At 38.8% G+C, this 19,425-nt stretch overlaps 1 protein-coding gene across 8 annotated transcripts in view; it reads left to right on the forward strand.

Annotated features, from left to right (window-relative positions):
* MACROD2 (mono-ADP ribosylhydrolase 2) overlaps positions 1–19,425 on the forward strand; it is an 866,413-nt gene that overhangs the window by 801,136 nt on the left and 45,852 nt on the right. For 4 of the 8 annotated variants that reach the window (XM_083858375.1, XM_083858372.1, XM_083858370.1 and 1 more), the window contains 3 exons: positions 1,976–2,044; positions 13,825–13,890; positions 16,939–17,004. In XM_083858375.1, the coding sequence (XP_083714501.1) occupies positions 1,976–2,044; positions 13,825–13,890; positions 16,939–17,004 (201 nt within the window). The remainder of the gene's footprint in view (positions 1–1,975; positions 2,045–13,824; positions 13,891–16,938; positions 17,005–19,425) is intronic. The other 4 variants (XM_083858373.1, XM_083858371.1, XM_083858374.1 and 1 more) reach the window with 4 other exon arrangements.

Here is a 19,425-nt window from a genome sequence, read left to right on the forward strand (position 1 = left end):
GGAACAGTCTACCACCTGGTTCCAAGCCAAACTTCAAGGCTTGTTCTGCTTTCCAGTAACTCGCTTTATTAGCTGGCTGCTGAGGGCTCTTCATGCTCTGAGCTGTATGTAGTTCTAGAAAGGTGTGTAAATTCCCTTCTAGGAGAAATTTGTAGGGCCAAATTCAGTCAGTTCAGCCTTTTTTTTTTTTTTTTTTTTTTAATATGTGATGCTCTTTCATTAAAATTAAGAAAGTGAGATAGAATTTAATTACTCACATACAAATCTCCATTTTGGAATTTTTGCTGACATTTTGAGCTGTCCTGCCACCTCCTCAATCCATGGCTCTTCTGGGTTTTTTGTGCATGAATATGGTAGAATAACCAAGAGGGTGGCAGAGGATATTTCTTTGTTCCCTGAACTCCGTACAAAGCCAATGATTCACTCCCTTTTTGTCGCTTGAATGAACATGATATTCTTAGAGTTATAGAATATCCTGAATTGAAGGGACCCACAAGGATCATTCAGTCCAACTACCCCTTGAGTCTGCAAGTTCCTTTTTCACATGAAATTTTCAGTGTTTTGGTTCTAGATATATGTAATTGTGGAAGAGTAGAAGCTAAAAGGGGAGAATCTACATCTCTTAGCAGAGCCAAGTTCTTTATGAGAGCTGATTGTCAGGAGCTGCTTAAAACTCCAGCAACATAAAGAGTATGGATGATTGTGTGGCATATATGTGACAGCAGGAGAGACCCTGGGAGTTTTTGAAACATTTAAGTGTTGGGAAAGATGGGACTACACTTAAGCAATTTAGAAACCATTGTATATAGTTTTTTTCCCTAGTTGTTAATTAGCTAATCAGTTTTGAATAATACCATGACTCTTATTTTCTAGTGGCAACAGCAATAAGGGTGAACCATGTGGTCATATCTCTTCCTAAATTTCCTGGTTACGAGTGGTCAAGGTTTATTTCCAGCACACACAAAAGAACGTTTTCTTTAGGCTTCTCCTGCACCCAAGCCCTCAGTTAGCCACAAGGAATCAGGAGGTTTGACAGAAAGTCAAAATGACAGAAAGTCATTTTCCCATTATGGTTGAATGCTTTCAGTAGCCGCCATGAATTGAGTTTTAATTGTCTGTCATTCGCTGCTTTCGTGGTGAAGCAGCAACGTTTAAAGAATGTTTTAATTAAGGAACCTGCTGCATGAAACATCTTCATTTAGAGATACCTTTTATGCTAATTTCCAGCTTGGCCTCCCTTTTTATTAACAGACTTTCTCTGCTACCAGTTTGTGTCTTGAGGTGTGTCATAGCAAACAAATAGTAGTGTCATCATTTATGTTAAGAAGACAGGATATTTTGAAAATATTGTAGGAAAAGTTCATCATATTTAAAGTTTAACCAACTCATATTAAACACTGTGTGCTTCAGTCCCTATAAGTAAGGGAGATCTCACATTTAATTGCCCTCAATTACTTCATTTACTCCCTTTTCTCCAGCTCAATATTGCCTACTGTCTGAATGGCTGGAATGGATTTTTTTCAACCCAAACATTTCTATCTTGTAAAGCTTTCATTTCCTTAACTTCGCTATCAGATTTTTTTACCTATCTTTCATTTAATTACTAGTTTCTGTCTATATTCATTGGTTGTTGTGTTAAAACAGTGAATGGAGAATTGAGCTGAGAGGGGAAAAAAAAATAGTTCAGCTTATTTCTCCACAGTTCCATAATGCAGTATAATAAATATTATGTTTACAACTACAAATTAAAACATTACTTGGTTTGGGGTTATGTATGGGAAAGACACACATATATGTTATAAATTTCATACAAGATGATGCAATAATTAATTGAAATAACAGAAAGATAAGCATTGAGTACTGAATGGAGTACTGAGATAAAACTTACAGTTGTGGTATCACACATGATAATATCTGATAAAATGAAACCATTTCCAGATAATATATGTAATTTCTATTTTTTTTATGTTTAAAGAAGGCCAGCCTCCATCTCCCATAAAGAGCAAAGAAGAGCAGCCTGAGGACCTGCAGGATGATGCTGAAGGTAGGTGGTCTCACAACTTCTCAGGGCTGTTAATCAATTCACATTTTGAGTAAAAGTTTGGTTTGGATTCATGGGAAAAAACTGGAAAACCTTCAGTTAAGAATGCTCTTTGCACACACTTGGAGAGTTCTTTTTGGCTTAGATAAAGGGATTATAAATGTTCTGGAGTATATTTCATCCTAAGGTAGATTCACAATTACAAACCCTATTTTTATGTGATGGGCTACTGATTATTGCTGATACATCTTAATAAATTGCTGCTGATTTATCTCCAACCAGTTGTGACTTTATGAAATTTAAAAGCCCAAATGTAATTCATGTTGTGTGGGATTAGGGTCACAGTCTGGTTGGTTAAGTTGGTCAGGTACCTGCTGCTAAACATGGGGCAATATAATCCTCACTTTCCTTTTCTACAAGAAATTTTTGCCCTTTTCCTTTTTACAATGTTTATGTTTCGACACATAACACAGTGCAGTGCATCTCTCCCCACCTAGTAATCACAGATGATTAACATTATGCTTAAAGTTCCTCTGAGGATGCCTTCCTCCACTTGAGTCTGCTCAGGGAAGCTTGTCCATGTGTATGGACATAAACTGGTCTATCTTGTTCTAAAACTGGATCAAAGTGTATTTTCCTAATCTCTATCTCATTGGAAGAGTTGTTTATAAGATGCTAACATCAAAGGCTTCTTTTCAAAGTGCAGTTTCACACTGCTTTCAAATATGTGGAAGAGAAAAACACCCAAATGCTGAAGAAATTCCCCTTCTATGAAATAGTTAAAAGGATGAACCTTAATCTTTAATCCATGACAATTCCTTACAATTTCTTATCATGGTTTCTTTTTGACCTAATATTCTTCAAAGGGCACATCTGATTTTGCACCTCAACCAGTGGCTCCACAATCTTCAGCAATTTGACCTGGCACTGTGCATTCAGCTCCTAAAATATTCTGTCTAGGGTATAGTGTGAGTCACAAAGAGCAGAAAAGTGTTAACATCTATCATTTTAAGGAACTGCTAGTAACATGCTGTCACTAACATTGTGACTGCTTGTTACGGGCAAGTCATTAAAGCAATAGCTGTCATCACCTGGAAGGGACCCAAGAAATTTCATCACACCTGAGTGTCTTTCCTTTCATGCTGCGCTGAACCCAGATTAAATTAAAATACCAATTTAATGTTTGAATTAGAGAATTCAGCGCTGACAAACCACACGTCCATTTGTATGCAGGCTAACCCATGGCTGGGATTAGGGTGACACTTTCAATGTTCCTAAACAGGCAGAACAACAGTTGTTTTATGATATATTGTTACATGGAGTGTGGCTGAAAGTTTTCATTGTATCAGTATCTTGGGAAAAAAAACCCAAACAAAATGAAAGGAAGAGAGAAAGTATTGTCAAACTGTAAGGTTTTCCTTTCACTCAAAAATCAACTGATGTTGTTTCACTCTTTATGTGGCTCCCTGGATACAGATTCCTATTTCTCTGTGCCTATCCTTTTTTCCCAGTGACCTACTGTTCACTTTGTGAAGCACAAATAAATGTGCTGGAAGGGCAAAGTAAACAGTATGGCAATAGAATTATTGCATTACTCCTGAGCTGTAAAATGCCTGAATTCCTTGAATTTCATGCCATACAGGAGATTTTGCTGATGCAGAATTGAAGTCTGTAAAATGTAATCACTGCTGCTGGGTTTAATATAGCTGGTGGCAGAGCTGGTAGGCAGGAAGCAAACCTGTAATGTTTAGGATTGAAAGTTCAAATGTAGCCTTGAGAGTTGTTGTGATGTAGAAAAGAATAGGTGATTAAAGTGTTTGCTGAGGGGCCTGTGGAGAAACCTGGGTCAGATTTCTTTGGCATTACCTGTGCCTCTGGAAGAGGAGACAAGAAGTTGGGATCCAGACACTGAATTCCTGTCAAGTTGCCAAGTGGCTGGAGTCTAATATATCACACCTGTGAGCCATTTCCATTGAAGTAAATGGGATTTGCACACATTTGTCTGAGAAGAGGATTTAGTTTCTCCAGGTCTAATTATTAGGTGTTGGTTTTGATGAATTAAAAGAACTTTTAATGGGGAGCCTTGAAGATTATGAAATTCTGAATATGTGACATGAACCACAACTGCATGTCTGAATAATTTTATTTAGGTACGGGTCAGGTTTGTCTTCACTTCCAAGAAGCTTTTTTTTTTTTTTTTTTTTTTTTTTTTTTTAAAGAAAAGCTGAATAGCTAACGCATATAAACAATCTTGAATAAAACACAACAAAGGCAAACGCTGCCTGAGGTCAACTTGGCTGAATTTCCCTTAGGGTAAAACTGAACTACTTTGTGGTTTGGTGTGTTTAAACTTTGGGATAGTTCATTTTAAGTACCCCAAGTTAAAAAAAAGAAAAACCCTCCCAAAATCACACACAAAAAAGTAAACAAATATAAAAAACAAATCCCCACAAAACAAACCAAAAGCCCCAAAATCCCAACCCTTACCTTTTATAAATAAAAGCTAGTCCAAATTTAACATAGTATATACTTTCCCCTTAGTTACATGACCAGCTGTAAAATATTTAACAAATATACATTGAAGCATGGAAAGAACCCAATGTATCTTCCTCTGCTTGATTGTGAGTGTCCTTTAAGATTGAAGATGGGAGTACAATTTGCAATGGGAGTACAATTTGCAATGACAGCAGCCTCGTGTCTGCCCTCGTGGCAATCTCTGAAACCTATTCCACTGAGTTCAGCAATATTTCTGCTGTAATATTTTTCTCCAGCTCACCAGGCTGGTTCATTGGCTACAGGTAATGGAGCAATATCATTTCAGTGCATGTTAAAACCTCCACAGGGGAAAGTAAGTTGCTTTATTATTACCATCTTTGCAATCAAGGAAAGGTGAGTAAGTGGCCGTATGTAAGAAGCTTGTTTGGCAATAAGCTAAAATAAACACTTGACATGCTAATGAAAGACATCTTATACCAAACCACTGAAGTATTAATGGTGTCTGTTATTATTCTATTAGATACATTGTTCTCTGCCTCCAGACTGTTGGTAGAGAAAAGTAAGTGTGAACTGCACAGCAGATTCTTATATCAGTGGTTGTATTCCATAGATTTTTCACTGCAGAGGTATTGTCTGTGAAAATGGATAGACTAGAAAACATCTTTTTACTCACACGTTCCCTGCAGTATTTCAGGTTTGACATGTGTAAACATGCCATATGATTTTTTTTTTTTTCTCCTGCCACTTTCCTGCATCCTGGGAGACTAAAACCAGCCAGCAATAATTTTGGCTTTCCCCCAGTCAGGTGCATTCATTCACTGAGTGATTGTAAAGTGTCAGGTGAACAAAATATGTTTGGTACTAAACAAAACATATGCATGTCTTACTTCATAAGCTTCAAAACATGATCTTGAAGTGGTTACAGAGGCAAAATGGCAGCACTTGTCACAACATAGCAGCCATGAGCTGGCACAAATGCCACAGCCACCCATTCTCATCCTACTTATTGTCACCAAGCAAAGGCAAACCATTTCTACAAAAGCCTAACCAAACAAAAGTTTTAAATGTTCCTTGTTTCTCTTGCCCACCTCCCCATGTTCTCCCACATGCTGTAGTGAACAGCACAATGCGTGCAACAGAGAGAAGCAAAACTCTTTCCCCTTTCCTCCTTTATGAGATTTTTCAGAGATGAAGCAAAGCCTGCCAAAGAGCTTCCTCATCCATTCCCTCCATGGTCTGTGTGAGATCAATATTGTATCAAAGATGAGTAACACATCTAGTAACAGCAGCACAAATGCCTGCTTTTTCTCTTCCTCCAGCAGAAAAATAATCCATGCACAAAAGCCATTTCCTTGCCCTCCTTCAAGGGATGTGAAGACAAAACTGGAGCTCTGGAAGTTGTCTTATTCCAGCTTCTCTCATAAGCTGCTCCCCAGATGAATGACCAGATTCTTCCTGATAGATTGATAGGCTGTTGGTCTCCCAGGATCACCTGTGAGCAGGTCTTTTGGAGTTATTTGTCCTGGTTGTACTTTGTCTGCTTTCCATTCACTTGCTGGGATGGAGAACAGGTTGATGAATAAGCCAAAGCGCAAAGTTCAAAATGATCACAAATCACCTTTAACAGAGTTGATAGTGTTGGTTCCTTTCCCTGATGGGGTCATCACAATTTGGCCTCTTGGCTTTCAAAGGTGACATCACATGTCTGACTGTCGTGTCAGAAGTCCAGGCTCACCAGCTGGCACCTGCCTGAGTTGGTGGGTGCTCTGTCCATGAGAGATGTCAGTCTGGTGATTGAAGTAAATGCAGAAATGAGGCAAAATAAAACTGCATCTTATCTCAACAACTCGTTGGTCCAGCAGGTCATGGCCATTTAGTAGGATTCTCACCAAGAGGGAGACACCCTGGCTCTTCATCCCTTCTCCCACAAAAGGTCTTGTGAAATGGTAAAAAGTGCATAGTCTTGGGACCAGAAAATAAACCTCGGTTTATGGCTTAATCTTCTGCTTGTTAGCTGAACATAAGGCTTCCCCTTCCTGCTTCTCCTTTATTTGCCATGAATTTTGCCACTGTGCTACTCACTCTCTGGCTTCATGGAGAGGGATCTAGTGTAGCACCCACCATAGTCCTGACACTTGGCTTATGCTACATCCCTCCAAGGTGGGCTTAATCCTCTCTGTAGCTGGTGGGATGCACACAGTAGCGGCTTTTTCTTGCCATTACACAGAGATGTTCTAAGCATCTCTTCTAAGGGTCTTCTAACACTGTGCAGGCCTGATTTTCTCTCTCTTTAAGGTATGAATTAATATTATCTAGATTTGACTTCTGATTAGTTTTAATATGTTCTGCAGTTTATAGCAAGGGGTTCTTTTATCCCTTGATAAATTGTAGCTGCATGCGTACTTTGCATCCCATGGGGCAGTCATATTCTTCAGTAAATTTCTGCTCCAATCATAATCTACTGAAAATGAACATCCAGACACATAATTATACTTCAAAAAACATAGTCGTTTATTCAGCTTTAAAAGTGTTTCTTTTTAATAAGATAGCTTAGAATTGACTGTCTTCTTTTTGCCGCCAAACCTAATCCTTTAATAAAATGTTAAATGAAGATAAAGTACTACAGAAGAAATTCCCTGGGAAGGATGTGTATCAAACATGTCTGTGAGACTTCACCTTAATGCAGATGGGTTATATTTAAGAAGTGGCAATTAACCTTCATCCACTGTGGTTGATAGCTTCTCTTTTCAATTCTGTTTTGAAGTCCACCATCTGTCCTGACTGATTACAGCTTTCAGAATATTAGGTGATCACCTTGCACTTAGCCAGGAGTAAAATGGGATGTTATCTGTGTTTTCAGTTGTATTTTCTCTCTGAGCCAACATTTCTTAGAAGATTCTTTTCATTGGTGAAGTGGCTTCTGCTGTTCCATTAAATTGCCGTGCAGTGGCTGTGCAAAACTCAGAAAACACAGCTCATTTTGGCCTCCACAGGTGATGTGCAGTCCTGTTGTGTTGGGCATTTACCCATTTGGGTTTCTTTTAGCAACCAAATGTACAGCTGTGTAACAGCACCAGAATGACACTTGCAATTCCTGTTTTCAATCTGAATGCTTTGGAGCAGATTGCCTTCCTTCTGAGATGAGTTAAGGTGCAAAAGACTAAGTTACTGGGGTGACTAATGCAGTGTTGTCAGAGAATTCTACCCAGTGACACACCCCGAGGCACCTGCAGGGGGCTTATCTGTCACGGAATTCATTGCTCATTTCTATGCATGATATCAATAAGAGCAAACCATCGTGAATATTCAGGTCCAGTGCAGGAGATGGGGCTGGTCCCTTCATTCCAAAATGCTGATGCTAAGTAGTCCATGGTTTTGTTTGCATTTTGTGAGGGTTTTTTATTACTGTAGTCTTCTCTGTTTCTTCAATTGGTGAAAAATCAAAATAGGTCTCAAGTTTTATTTTGACTATGGCTTGGAAAAGAAGCCATGTCACTGTCCCTTGTAGTATATAGTTACTCAGACTTCAGACACACTGTAAAGGTATGAACAAAGACTAAATTTTTTATAGTAATGATAAAATTTGTGGGTTTATTTTGCACTTGCCCTCATAGGGTAATTTTTTTTTTCTTGGATTGGACTCATTGTAGAGCCAGGAGTTAGGTCTTCTTTATACTGCTGTGAACTCTGCATCAACTCACAGGAGCAATTTCTGTCCCCTTTTATACACTTCAAGAACAGTGACAATACTGTGCAGCACCTCTATTGCACAATCTGAGTCAGTGGAGAGTTAGACCCAGTGAAAAGCCAGGTGAGCACAATGTTCCCAGCAGTGAGCTGAGAAAAAACAGCATACTCCTGTCTTCCCAGGGCTTAATTTGATGCTGTAGCTGTTGTCCTCTGGTTGTTCCCTCACCCAGGGGGTTATGATGGAGCTGAGTTAGTTGTCTTCCGACCCACAGAAGACTGAAGCAAGGAGAGCATGCCTGGTGACTTCAGCGGGCTTTAGCCAAGACTCTTGTATTTCTCAGCATCTTAAATACATTAAATACAATAGTTTTATTTTTAACCTCTGAGATGAGCCACTCAAACTACAGTTTTCTTGTTCTTTTCCCACACTCCTGGACAAAATGCTGCATGGAAATGAAACCCTGTTATTTACTGCGCTGACAGCTTCACTGGGCTGGGTGCATTCACAGCAGCGTGTTCAGGGCTGCATCTGCAGCGTGGTAATTTGTTGAAGCAGCACAGAGGGCACAGTCTCATAACTCCATTAAACAATTACTGCAGATAACTCATTACTAACCCTTCTTAAAATTTACCCCAAAGGGGTTATATACAAGTAATGATTAAAACTGACCTAAATCATAATTTAATTAAAAGAAATTAAAATGAAAACTGAAAATGTTCAGCAACCTCAGGCCACCACATTAATGATTCACTTTAATGTGTTTGTAGTTCTGCAATAATGGCCTTTGTGTGTGTGTGCTTCTTGGTTTTTGTCTGATATTATTTTACCACTGAAATAGTTTGAAAATGGTTGAGGCTGTATGATTTCAAGTGCCTATATGGATGTTCATGTGCTTTCTTCTCACATTTTAGGGGTTTCAGTGAAGCCAGCATATCTGATTATGTGCAGAATGCAGATCAAGGCCTATATTTTTCACTTTCTCATTAATTAGTTTCTCTGCTATACAATAAGGACCTTCATGTCATTAGTATGATAAGCATGGCAGTATTTCTGTGTTGTAAAAAAAAGATAATTCAAAACTGGCATCCCTTGTCTGACAAATCTTGGTTGCACTTGCATTTGTTATACAAGAAAGAAGCACAGGTCAGAGCAGTGGAGAGATGCCAAAGTCACTGGCCATGCAGAAAAGCAGAGGAAGCTCCTGGACTTCCATGGCAGAGCCATTCAGAGATGTAACAGGATCAAACCTGGTGTCCCAGGATGTGGCACCTGCACAAATATGGATGAAAGCTTCAGGTGTTGGCCCTTTGTCACTTTTATTTCTACCCCAGGAAGGAGAAGGAGGTTGAAGAAACCTTATTCTGAACTCTGACACCCTATGGATGATATAAATAAAGGTTTCTCAGTAGCAAAACCAATTATATTATTAATAACCTCTGTTAGTGAGTTGGACTTGAGCATCCTTTCCAGATCAGGACATTCTGTGATTCCTTGTTGGAGGGATAGAAATGGGTGGTTTATACTAGTTATGCAGAATTTCTTCCTTTAAATAAAAGACCATGGTATCTGCAATTCTGTTTTCTTCTGAAATATGTCTTTTTGCACCAGTTTTTGGGGCACTGACTTCAGCCTCATCTCTAAGTATGTTGCCAGCTGCTTGTGAAGAAAGGTGCTGCTGAAGAGGAGTAGGTGTGTGAGCAGACCTAGCAGTTCCTCAGCTCCAAAATGGGAAAAGGCAAGAGGCCAGCTGGCTGTTAATATTTTTGACTTGCCATGTTTGTCACGAGAACAGTGGAAGATGTAAGAAGCCACATGTTTCTTGCAGAGAAAATGTGAAGGATATGAAAATCTCCTCCAAGGATTTGTTCCCTGACCTTCCATTGGGATCTTGTCCCAGCCCTCTTCTGATGGCTGGCTTATTATTTATCATATTATTTATCATTTTATCTGCTTCATTTGGGGGCTGCCACTGCAGCTGGCACCTCACTGTGCATGCTAAAATAAATAACAGAAAGAGAGCAGGCACTCCTGGAGAATCCTCTTTTCTGGTGGAGTTGGAAGTGCCACTTACTCTGCCAGCTTGCTGAGCATGCTGATTGATCCTTGTTTAGCCTCTCTTGTACCAAATATATCATTTGAGGAAAGGGAATGGATTTTCTTGATGACCTCAAAGAAAATGCCAGGGGGAGACAGCAAGAGCCTATGAGGCAGTAGTCAACTTGGCAATAGAAAGCAGGATCTATGGACAGAAGAAGGTATTTTAGTGTCTGATGTGCTTATTTTGTTTGTACAGTACTCCTGTAATCCTCAAACTTCTATTTTTTAGAACTGACTGTCATGCCAAGGGGAAAGGAACAGATGTTCTCGTTTGTCTTGTGATGTGGCTCAAAATCATTTACATTTTCTGGCCTAAAATGACACGACATGTCATTTGCCACTTTTTGTATCTCCTTTGGAGTGAGTGACAGATTGTTGTTCAATTACCAGTGTAATAGAAAAGCGAGGATTGTGAGGACAGGTTTCACCTAAAGGAAATGCAATCACTGATTGCTGCAGTAGTGGGAAGAGAAGGATGGCAGATGCTGTAGAAGCCATCTAGTGGAAAAGACATTTTTATTATAAATTATGTCACGGGGAAGACTCAAGGAAAATGTACAGGCTCTGGCTTTTCTGCCTGGAGGAAAGGAGAGCCAGGGGTGAATAAAAATATGGTGGAAAAATTGTCTCACTGATCTTGTAAAATAGATTTCCAGCTCTTTGCCTTGAGGATGTGCCCCTTAAAGCCTTTTCTTCTGCTCTGCACCCAGTTCCAGTGGGGAGCAATAACTGCAAAAAGACTCTTCATCAGTCAGAGACACTTAGAGACTCATTAGAAGGGTTTTTTAAAAGTGGAAAAACCTGTTTGTCAAAGATTTTGGGATTAGTCACTTCTCCACTCTATAGTTTGCTTTCTTGTCAGCGTATTCATGTTCTGCTTCCTCCCTTTCTCACAAGATAAATAGATACTCCAGGCCAAGCAGAACTTAACCATTCCTTCTGCAAGTCATTTACTTCATCATCACCTGTCCAGTCTTAATTTTTTGCATTTCCTTTTCTCTATTTCTGCCAAAGTCACTTGCCAGGCACAACACTTACTGTCAGGACACTGATGAAGATGAATTTTCATGTCATGATCCAGTCAGTCTATTGGATTGGATCGGAGTGCTAGAGGTGATGTTTCTGCTTAAAGTCTTTTACATTTTCCTTTCTAAAGGAACAAAATGAAGTGAAAGCATGTTGAGAATCCTGTAATTTATGTTCTGTCAGACCCGTTCTAAACAGGGAATGTCCAGTGAAATAATACATTTAGGATTGAGAAAATGTAGTTTATCTGATAATCTGCTGAACCCAGATGATCATTTAAACTCCCTCTCATAGTTTAAGTTTTCTGAGTGACTTAAGCAAGAGATATAGTTCCTTGTCAATAAACATGAATGAACCCTTGAAATACCTTGTTTTAGTTAAATAAGTTGTGGTTATAGTCATAATAATGGATGTAGAAACAAGTATCGTGCGGAAATGGACTTTTAAATTTTGAATGCAATAAGGTAATGGCTAGAATTAATTTCAGTGGTATATCAGTAGGTACATTTATGCCTGACCTGCTTTTTCTGGTTGTAAAGTTCTTTCTGCATAGAGTGAAACATGTTACACTTGACCATGATTGAATCCTTGAAGCTTTGGCACTCCTCATTTTACAGTGATGGAAAAATCTTTTCTGGTCTGACCTATTGGTAAAGATTTTTCCAGTGCTGCTACTCTGCTGTGTTACAGGATTGTCTTTATTTATGAATTGATTGCTGCATAGCTTGATGGCACCAAGCCTGTGTTTTAAGAGAAAAGGGGTGGGGGAGAAAAAAGTTTGGCTGACTTTCTATTTTGCATGTGGTCCTCCTATTGTGTATGGACAGCAGAACAGCGACTTTGAAAACAATTCCTTTTGATTTCAAGTCAGGGAAAAAAAAAACCCACAGGTTTTGTCACTCCATTTTGGTCACCCACATTACACAATTTTTTACAGGTTAGAGCTCACTAATGTGCTAAGAAATCACTATGGCATTAAGGTTAGGATTCATACAAAGGGTTACCAGGAGGGCAGCAAGCCCAAGTCCCCTCTTATGGCCATCAGCAACACTCTGCCCACCTCTCTTCTCTCAGGTGAGGGGTGTCAAGTTCCTGCTCCTTCTCCTCTACTCCTGAGAGCAGCTCTGTGCAGGGCCTGCCTTGGAAATAATTCTCCACTAGTCCCATCTGCTGGATGCCAGAAAGAATTGCCTGCTGAGAAGAGGGAAAACATCATACTTCAGCCTTTAAATATCAGCTGGGTGCAGTGTGCCACCAGATGTACATCAGCCTGTGGAAAAGATGTGCTCTCTCTGTTTTCCTTCCGTCACCTAATCACCTTTGGATCACTGCTATTCCCATCACCAGGTTCCATGTGTTAAGTAAAAGCAAGGTGGCTGACACAGGGAACTTCAGCTGTGCTGCTTTAGTGATGCTGTAATCAGAAAACCCGACAGCCAGCAAAGATCACAACAAAAAAAAATATGGGTATCATTATCCAGACCTGGGAATTTCCAGGCCTGGGAATGAATTTCCCTTCTTGCAATATATATGTTCAGCAATCAACTTTTCAAATGCCTCGTTAAGGCTGGTGCTCAACTGTTCTTGTGGTGCTGCAGAGAAGGGAGCACGGCCATGGCATCCAATCCCTCATGCAGCTCTGCAGCCTCTCATGTTATTATGAAGCTAAAAGAGCCTTTTCCATCCCTGGAAATCGAGAATTCCTGATATATTTCTAGTCTGGGCAAGTTAAGTTTAAGAGACCCATAGATATTTTTCAAGGTGTTACCTTCTCTCAGTGGTTATTTGCTGTTTGGTCCCTGCCTTCCAAAAGGGAGCTGGAGGATAGAAAATGGGTAATGAATGTGAAGTAGTGGAGAAAATTGAGGATGAACGTGAATGTAAAAAGGGAAAAATTCATTCAGTCCTGGCAATCTTACTTTGGTTTGATGTGCTCTCTTCATTATAGCCATTTGTGATACATTTTTGTACTTGACATTAAGTGGCATTGTGGCTTTTGCTTTAAAATTCAGTTCAGTTGATTCTTACCTTCCATAGTCATTGAAGGCATTAAAATAAGTTCTGCAGGTCAGAAACACAGCCACTTCAAGGATCCTGTTGAAATGTTACAGGAGGAAAATAATCCTAGGAAAAAAAATCTCTTTATAAAATACATAGAAGTTCAATCAACAATTTCATTTATTGCAGACTGTGTTTAGGGAAACATCCCTTTGTTTGGCATTGTTATTTCCAGTGAGTCTATTGAGATAAAATCTATAATCCTCATCTTGAGCTATGAAAACATGACTGGTTTAAATGGAACTGGTCCCGTTGGCAGGATTTTTCATCTTACGTTTACCTCTCTCCTTTATTATCAGAGCTCTCTGCTGTAAATTAGCAGTTGGTGCTAAATTGGCTACAATTAATATTGCACCACTCCAGTTACCAATAAAAAGATATATAATAAATAATTTTTATGTGTTTTTCTCAATAGGTGGTGATGGTGCAATGGATAAACGAAACACTGATGATGAAAGTAAGACCCAGAGCCAAGAAGCAGGTTTGTGCCCAGCTCCTTAAAGGCCTGTCTTAGGTTTTATCCACTTTAGGGAACAATAACCTTAATCAGTGCTTTCAAAGGTGAATGTTTGTACATTTTCACCAGATTAGCTCAGGTCTTGAGCAATTCTCCCATTAGAGATGGAATCTTCATTCGTAAAGAATGAATGTGTTGCAGTGCAGGAATGCAGACCCTCTCCAGCTGACCAGCTCTACATTCTCCCTTTAAGGTGCCTAATCTAGCTGATCCTCTCACAAGGAATAAATATTTTTTCCCCTCTGCATAGAATGGGAGTGAGGGAAAGAAATTTGGGGAAGGAGGAAGCAAGCAGCAAGCTCCTTCTGATGAAAACTCAACTCCCGAATATTTTAAAAGGGTATTTTCAAGTTCTCAAAAATTGTCTGCATAAGTCACTGTGGTTATGAAGATTTAAATCCATAAAAGGAAAATATTGCATATGCTGTAAGTGAATGTCAGAGTTCACAAGTGGTGGATTTTGCAGGTGACATGCTTATAAATTATTGTGAGTTCAATATGTTGGAATACAGTGCCACTCCATGCTCAGAGGAGATTTTTTTTTCTGTTTATGGTTGTATTTTTCATGCTGCACAACTCTGTTCCTTGCAAGAGACAGCCATGAATTGACAGAATGAATTAGCTGCCAAAAGACCCGAAGTGGCAATCAGAATGTCTATCTATTATTCCCTTATTTCTTAAGTATTTCTTTAACTGTAGTATTACATGTAGCACACTGCTTTTCTCATTTGGTTAGGATTTTTTTCCCATTGTAGTGCAGAATGTCCCCTAAATATATTTACACCAGAGAGAGTAAAAAGCCTCTTCTGTATCTCCCAACGTGGGGCAGGCAGTGGGAGATGAAGACAGAAGCAAACAGTATTACAGAATAAAATAGATACCCATGTACCTCAGCAAACTTTGTCCTCGCCCATATGGTGGTGTTTTTTAAGTGTGGGAGGGCAACCACATATCCTTCCCTGTTTTTTTCACTTCCACCAGTTGTATTTTCAACAGCCCAAGGGGACCAGGGAGAAGAACTAGTTATTCTGTGTGAATTGAGATTCTGTTTGGAATCTCTGAGTACAGGGCATATCCTTTTCCAAGCAATTTTGAGCTTTTAACTTAACCAAGTACTGCTTGACTGCTAGCTCACCTAAGGGCTAATACTGCCTGGAGCCCCTGGCTCCAGTTGCAGAGGTTCACCTTAAACCTGGTTATAGCATCTGCAGGCACCCAGTGCAGCCCACTGTGCTTGTCAGTGGTAGTCACTCTGATGGGGTGAGTATCTCAGTTTGATTGAATAAAATACTTCCCCCCCCCCCAAAGAGAATTAAGGAATGTTTACCTCTTGAAACTACTACTTTGCTACTGTAGGTGTTTTAAATGCACTGTGCTTTTCCCAAAACTCCTTGTTATGACTTGTTGCAGTATGAGCTGTCAGAGCTGGTTTATCAGAGCCCTGATATACATTCTTTTGCTGTCTTGTTTTGGTACTCATGTTTCATTATTCCCTTGAAGAGTGTCAAAGAAAAGATCCAGACATTTGAGGTCCCAGACCCAGAAAATGTCATGCTTTAGGAACGTGGTTTCGGTACATGCCTAAACATAATGTCATTCCCACTCACAGCCCAGTAGTCACTTCCTTGGCCATGGGCAGATGGTGTTGCAGAAAAAAATGATTTGGCTTAGCCATTTTCCCTCCCGGTTTACATAGTGACAGGAACAGAGAGGGCCACAATTAAATCAAGTTAGTTAAGTCACTTAGTGAGGTTATGTTGCTTTCTGCGTTGCAGAGACAAAGCATCACTAGGAACTTTGAGGTTGCTGCTTTTGCACCCTTTCTTGGCAGTAGAAAATGACCTGATTTTCCAAGGTACACAGTTGTATGCCAAGAAGATTTCTAAACACTACAAGTGACCACTGTTGGGAGCAATCCCATCAAATGTTGAAGTTATTTGTATTATCTAAACCAAAAGCCATAAACTTCCTCTGAGTGTGACAAATCATATACTTTGAGACTGTGAAAGAAAATGTAGGGAAAAAAAATTGATGCTCTATTTTTACGTGGTCCATTACCTAAAGATTTGTATATTCTCATTATAGTGAAAAATATGATATTATAGAGAAAAGTATATATTATAAAGAAAAGTATAGTAGTGGACAAAAACAGTAATATTCTGAAAAGACTGAAAATTTTCAACTGTGTGTGGTTTTTTTTTTTAAAGTCTGGCCTTCAGTCTGTCATCAATGAGCTTCACAGTTAACATGTGGAAAAACAACATGGCAGGTGGTTCTGAGCTCTTGTTTCAATCTAGTTAAAAGTACTAGATGGCAGTATAAGGAAAAAAAAGTCAATTATCAGTGACAAGTCTTTTGAGAGACATGAAAGTCTAGAAATTAAAATGAAAGCTTATTTTTAGGACTATAAAAATTAGCAAGAAAAATCAACAGTGAAAACAGTGAAAACATTTTATTAAGTTCAGATACCAGTTGTATCTATTAACTACAATAGTTTTACCTGCGTGCTCTACTATTAAAGAAACTCCACAGTGCAGATTTTTAGGGACTTTCTAATTTCAGGCCTGATTCATGAAAGCTTCTATTTTCAGGAAAGCATTTGCATCTAGTCATTTGGATTCCAGAGAGATTCATGGGCATGATTCAAGTTAAGAATGACTTAATTGTTTTTTCTTAAAATATATGGATTAAATTAAAAAAAGAAATCTCAGAGCAAACAGAACACCAGCCTACCCATGAAACCAATAGTTGTTCCTCTCTCTGTATTATGAGAAATGGAAATACAGATTTGATCTGGCTGTGTTGGAATGTTAGTTTACATCTTGCTTAGGGAAGACAATCAGACCAGTAATTGCCAATGAATGGATGGAAACCACGAATTTAAATGTAAATGAAATTCAGGTCCAATATCTTATCTCAATAAAGCATAACACTTTTCTTTTTCCCAGTAAAGTGATTCATCGGTTTTCTGTTTAATGAATAACTTCTCTTTCATTTCCTTTGCCCTTATAGGTGAAACAAAAGCTTCAGCTGTAGCCAGCCTATCATCAGAAGAGCTTGAGCTGAGTGAGAATAAAGGTAGAGATTGGAAATTGTGTTTTGAAATATCGCATCCCAAGAGGACATTTCATTAAACTGTTTTTTCCTTTGTCTGGACATAGCCAAAAATCACAGTTAAACAATACAGAAATAGGTGAATGCTTTATTTTCATTTACAAAAGTCTTTGTAATATAGTTAAGCATGCACCTCTATCTCAGCAATATCAGCTCCCTGTTCAGTGCTCTCCTGATGCAGGAAAAGAAGAGCACAATAGCTATAAACACATCAGGAGGAGATGAAGTCATAATAGAGAGGCAGAAAGTAATGTTTATCTTGTGCAGACTGTGCTGGGCACTCGGATCATTTAGCTTGTAATAAATATTTAAAAGTGTCACAGGCCCAAATGACAGGGAGTTTAGGAAACAAGAGGGATTATCTAATTTAAATGTTTCAAGCTGAGATTTTTCCTGTGGAGTTGTTGGTTTTCCAGCAGATAGGAACCAGTGCACAGCTGTATTGTTTTTGATATTCCTGTAATAATCAGCCTAATTAGTAGCTTGTGCTGGTCTATGTTTTGCAGCATTTTTGTGGGGGTACATCAGGAAAAAGTCGGGGTGATAATACAAAATGTTTGCTACTAGTAATCCAAAACAGGAGTTATGCTATCTATAAGAAATGCAATCCCATCAGTATGGCCTTCAAAAAAGACTAATAGAAAATTTTCATGCATTTTACTGAGATAACATGATTATTAACGTCCATTAACTTATTTATTTTAAAGGATTTAATGTTTAATTTAGCATGGCTACTTGACTCTCTTGTCATTTTTCTAGATAAGTGTGACAGGGTGTGAGATCCTGCCCTTTTGTTCCAAAGCCACATGCTGGACAGCCCACATACTTACCTGATTATGAGTTCAAAGCCTTGTGCAGGTTGATTTAAATGCTCTTTTAATAGATTGATTGATCCTGCAAAGGAAAAAAAGAACCACAAATCTTTGCTGGAGCACTGGCTGTTGCTGTTGATACATCAGCAATTGAAGTCGTGGCAAGAGTGGTGGAAGGCAGAAATAGTGATGGATTCAATCCCAGCATGGTTGGTGATTGCCTGTCATTAATTTCTCTTGTTTTGATGACATTTGGCCTGTTTATGTGTTCTGTGTCTTGAAGACTCGCCATTTTGTGTGTTTCACAATGTGAGGGTCACAGTGAGGCTTTGGGTTTGGATTTTCCTTTTCTGTCTGCAGTCAGCTGACAATCCCAACAAATAAATTGGTATTGCTCTGAATGCTTGTTCCTAACTAAGAAGATGACCGTCTTCTGATCTGCTTCCCAGTGTATAAATCCTTCTGGGTTTTACACTGTTGCATTAGAAGTGTCTTCTTAGGAAAGAAACCATCTTTGTGTGATAAGCCTCACTTTTCATATAATATATTAAGGGTATATATAGTGTTTTCCCCTCTTCTCATTAGAGGCTGACAGAAGAGATAGAGCCCTGAGACATCCAAAGTGCATTATCTCTTTGATGTCCTACCTCTACTCATAAGAAAGATGGGAAGCATCTGGTAGGGAAAAAGGAGCGAGACAAACCCTCCTACCCTCCTCCATAGATTTTGTTTGTAAAACTGTACAAGTTTAAAAAAAAAAAAAAAAAAGTAGGACTGTGGACTGTGTTTTCATATTTGCTTGCTAGTTTTTGTTAATGGAATCACGAATTTTGAACAGCGGTGCCACCATGGACCAGGCCATGGGTTTAATCCGTATTTCCATTGGTATCCATTGGTAGACTTTCAGCTTTGCATTTTTACTGTGAGAGTGCTGAGGCAGGTTGCCCGGAGAAGCTGTGGATGCCCCATGCCTGGAAGTATTCAAGGAGAGGGCTCTTTAAAATAAAAAAAAGTTATGAAAAAAAGTGCAATTTTTTTTTTTTTTTTTTTTTTTTTTTTTTTTTTTTTTTTTGAGAAATTGAGAAATGGCACTTTTACAAAATCCTGGCATTTCTGAAAACACCTGATGCTCCCAAAGTAAATTCCAGCTTTCAAATTGTTTGCCCACTGAGTTAACATGGCTAAAACCTCCAGGTTCTGGAACATACTAATTTCTCTAGTTTATCTTCAGCTAAATGAACAGGACATAAAGCATTTAGAGAAACTATGTTTTCCCAGTCCTTCCACCTAATTACTGTAAAATATTTATGGCAAATAAGTCTAGCTGCACATTCCCAAAATGCACAGTTTAAACCACTCGGAATGGGAGGATTCTTGCTAGGAAAGTTTAGATCTTTCAAATGTCAGCTCACTTGTGAGTGCACCAAAAACAAGTATTTTGAGTCCAGTTAGAGTTGGCTAGCAATTTTTCTTCTTTTTTTTTTTTTTTTTTTTTTTTTTTTTTTTTTTAACCTCCTCATATTTCTGGGATTAGAATTCAATGAACACATTGACATAGTTATTTATTGCTCTA

The sequence above is a fragment of the Zosterops lateralis genome (genome assembly GCF_965231275.1).
Source record: "Zosterops lateralis genome assembly, chromosome: 3".
NCBI classification, from domain to species: domain Eukaryota; kingdom Metazoa; phylum Chordata; class Aves; order Passeriformes; family Zosteropidae; genus Zosterops; species Zosterops lateralis.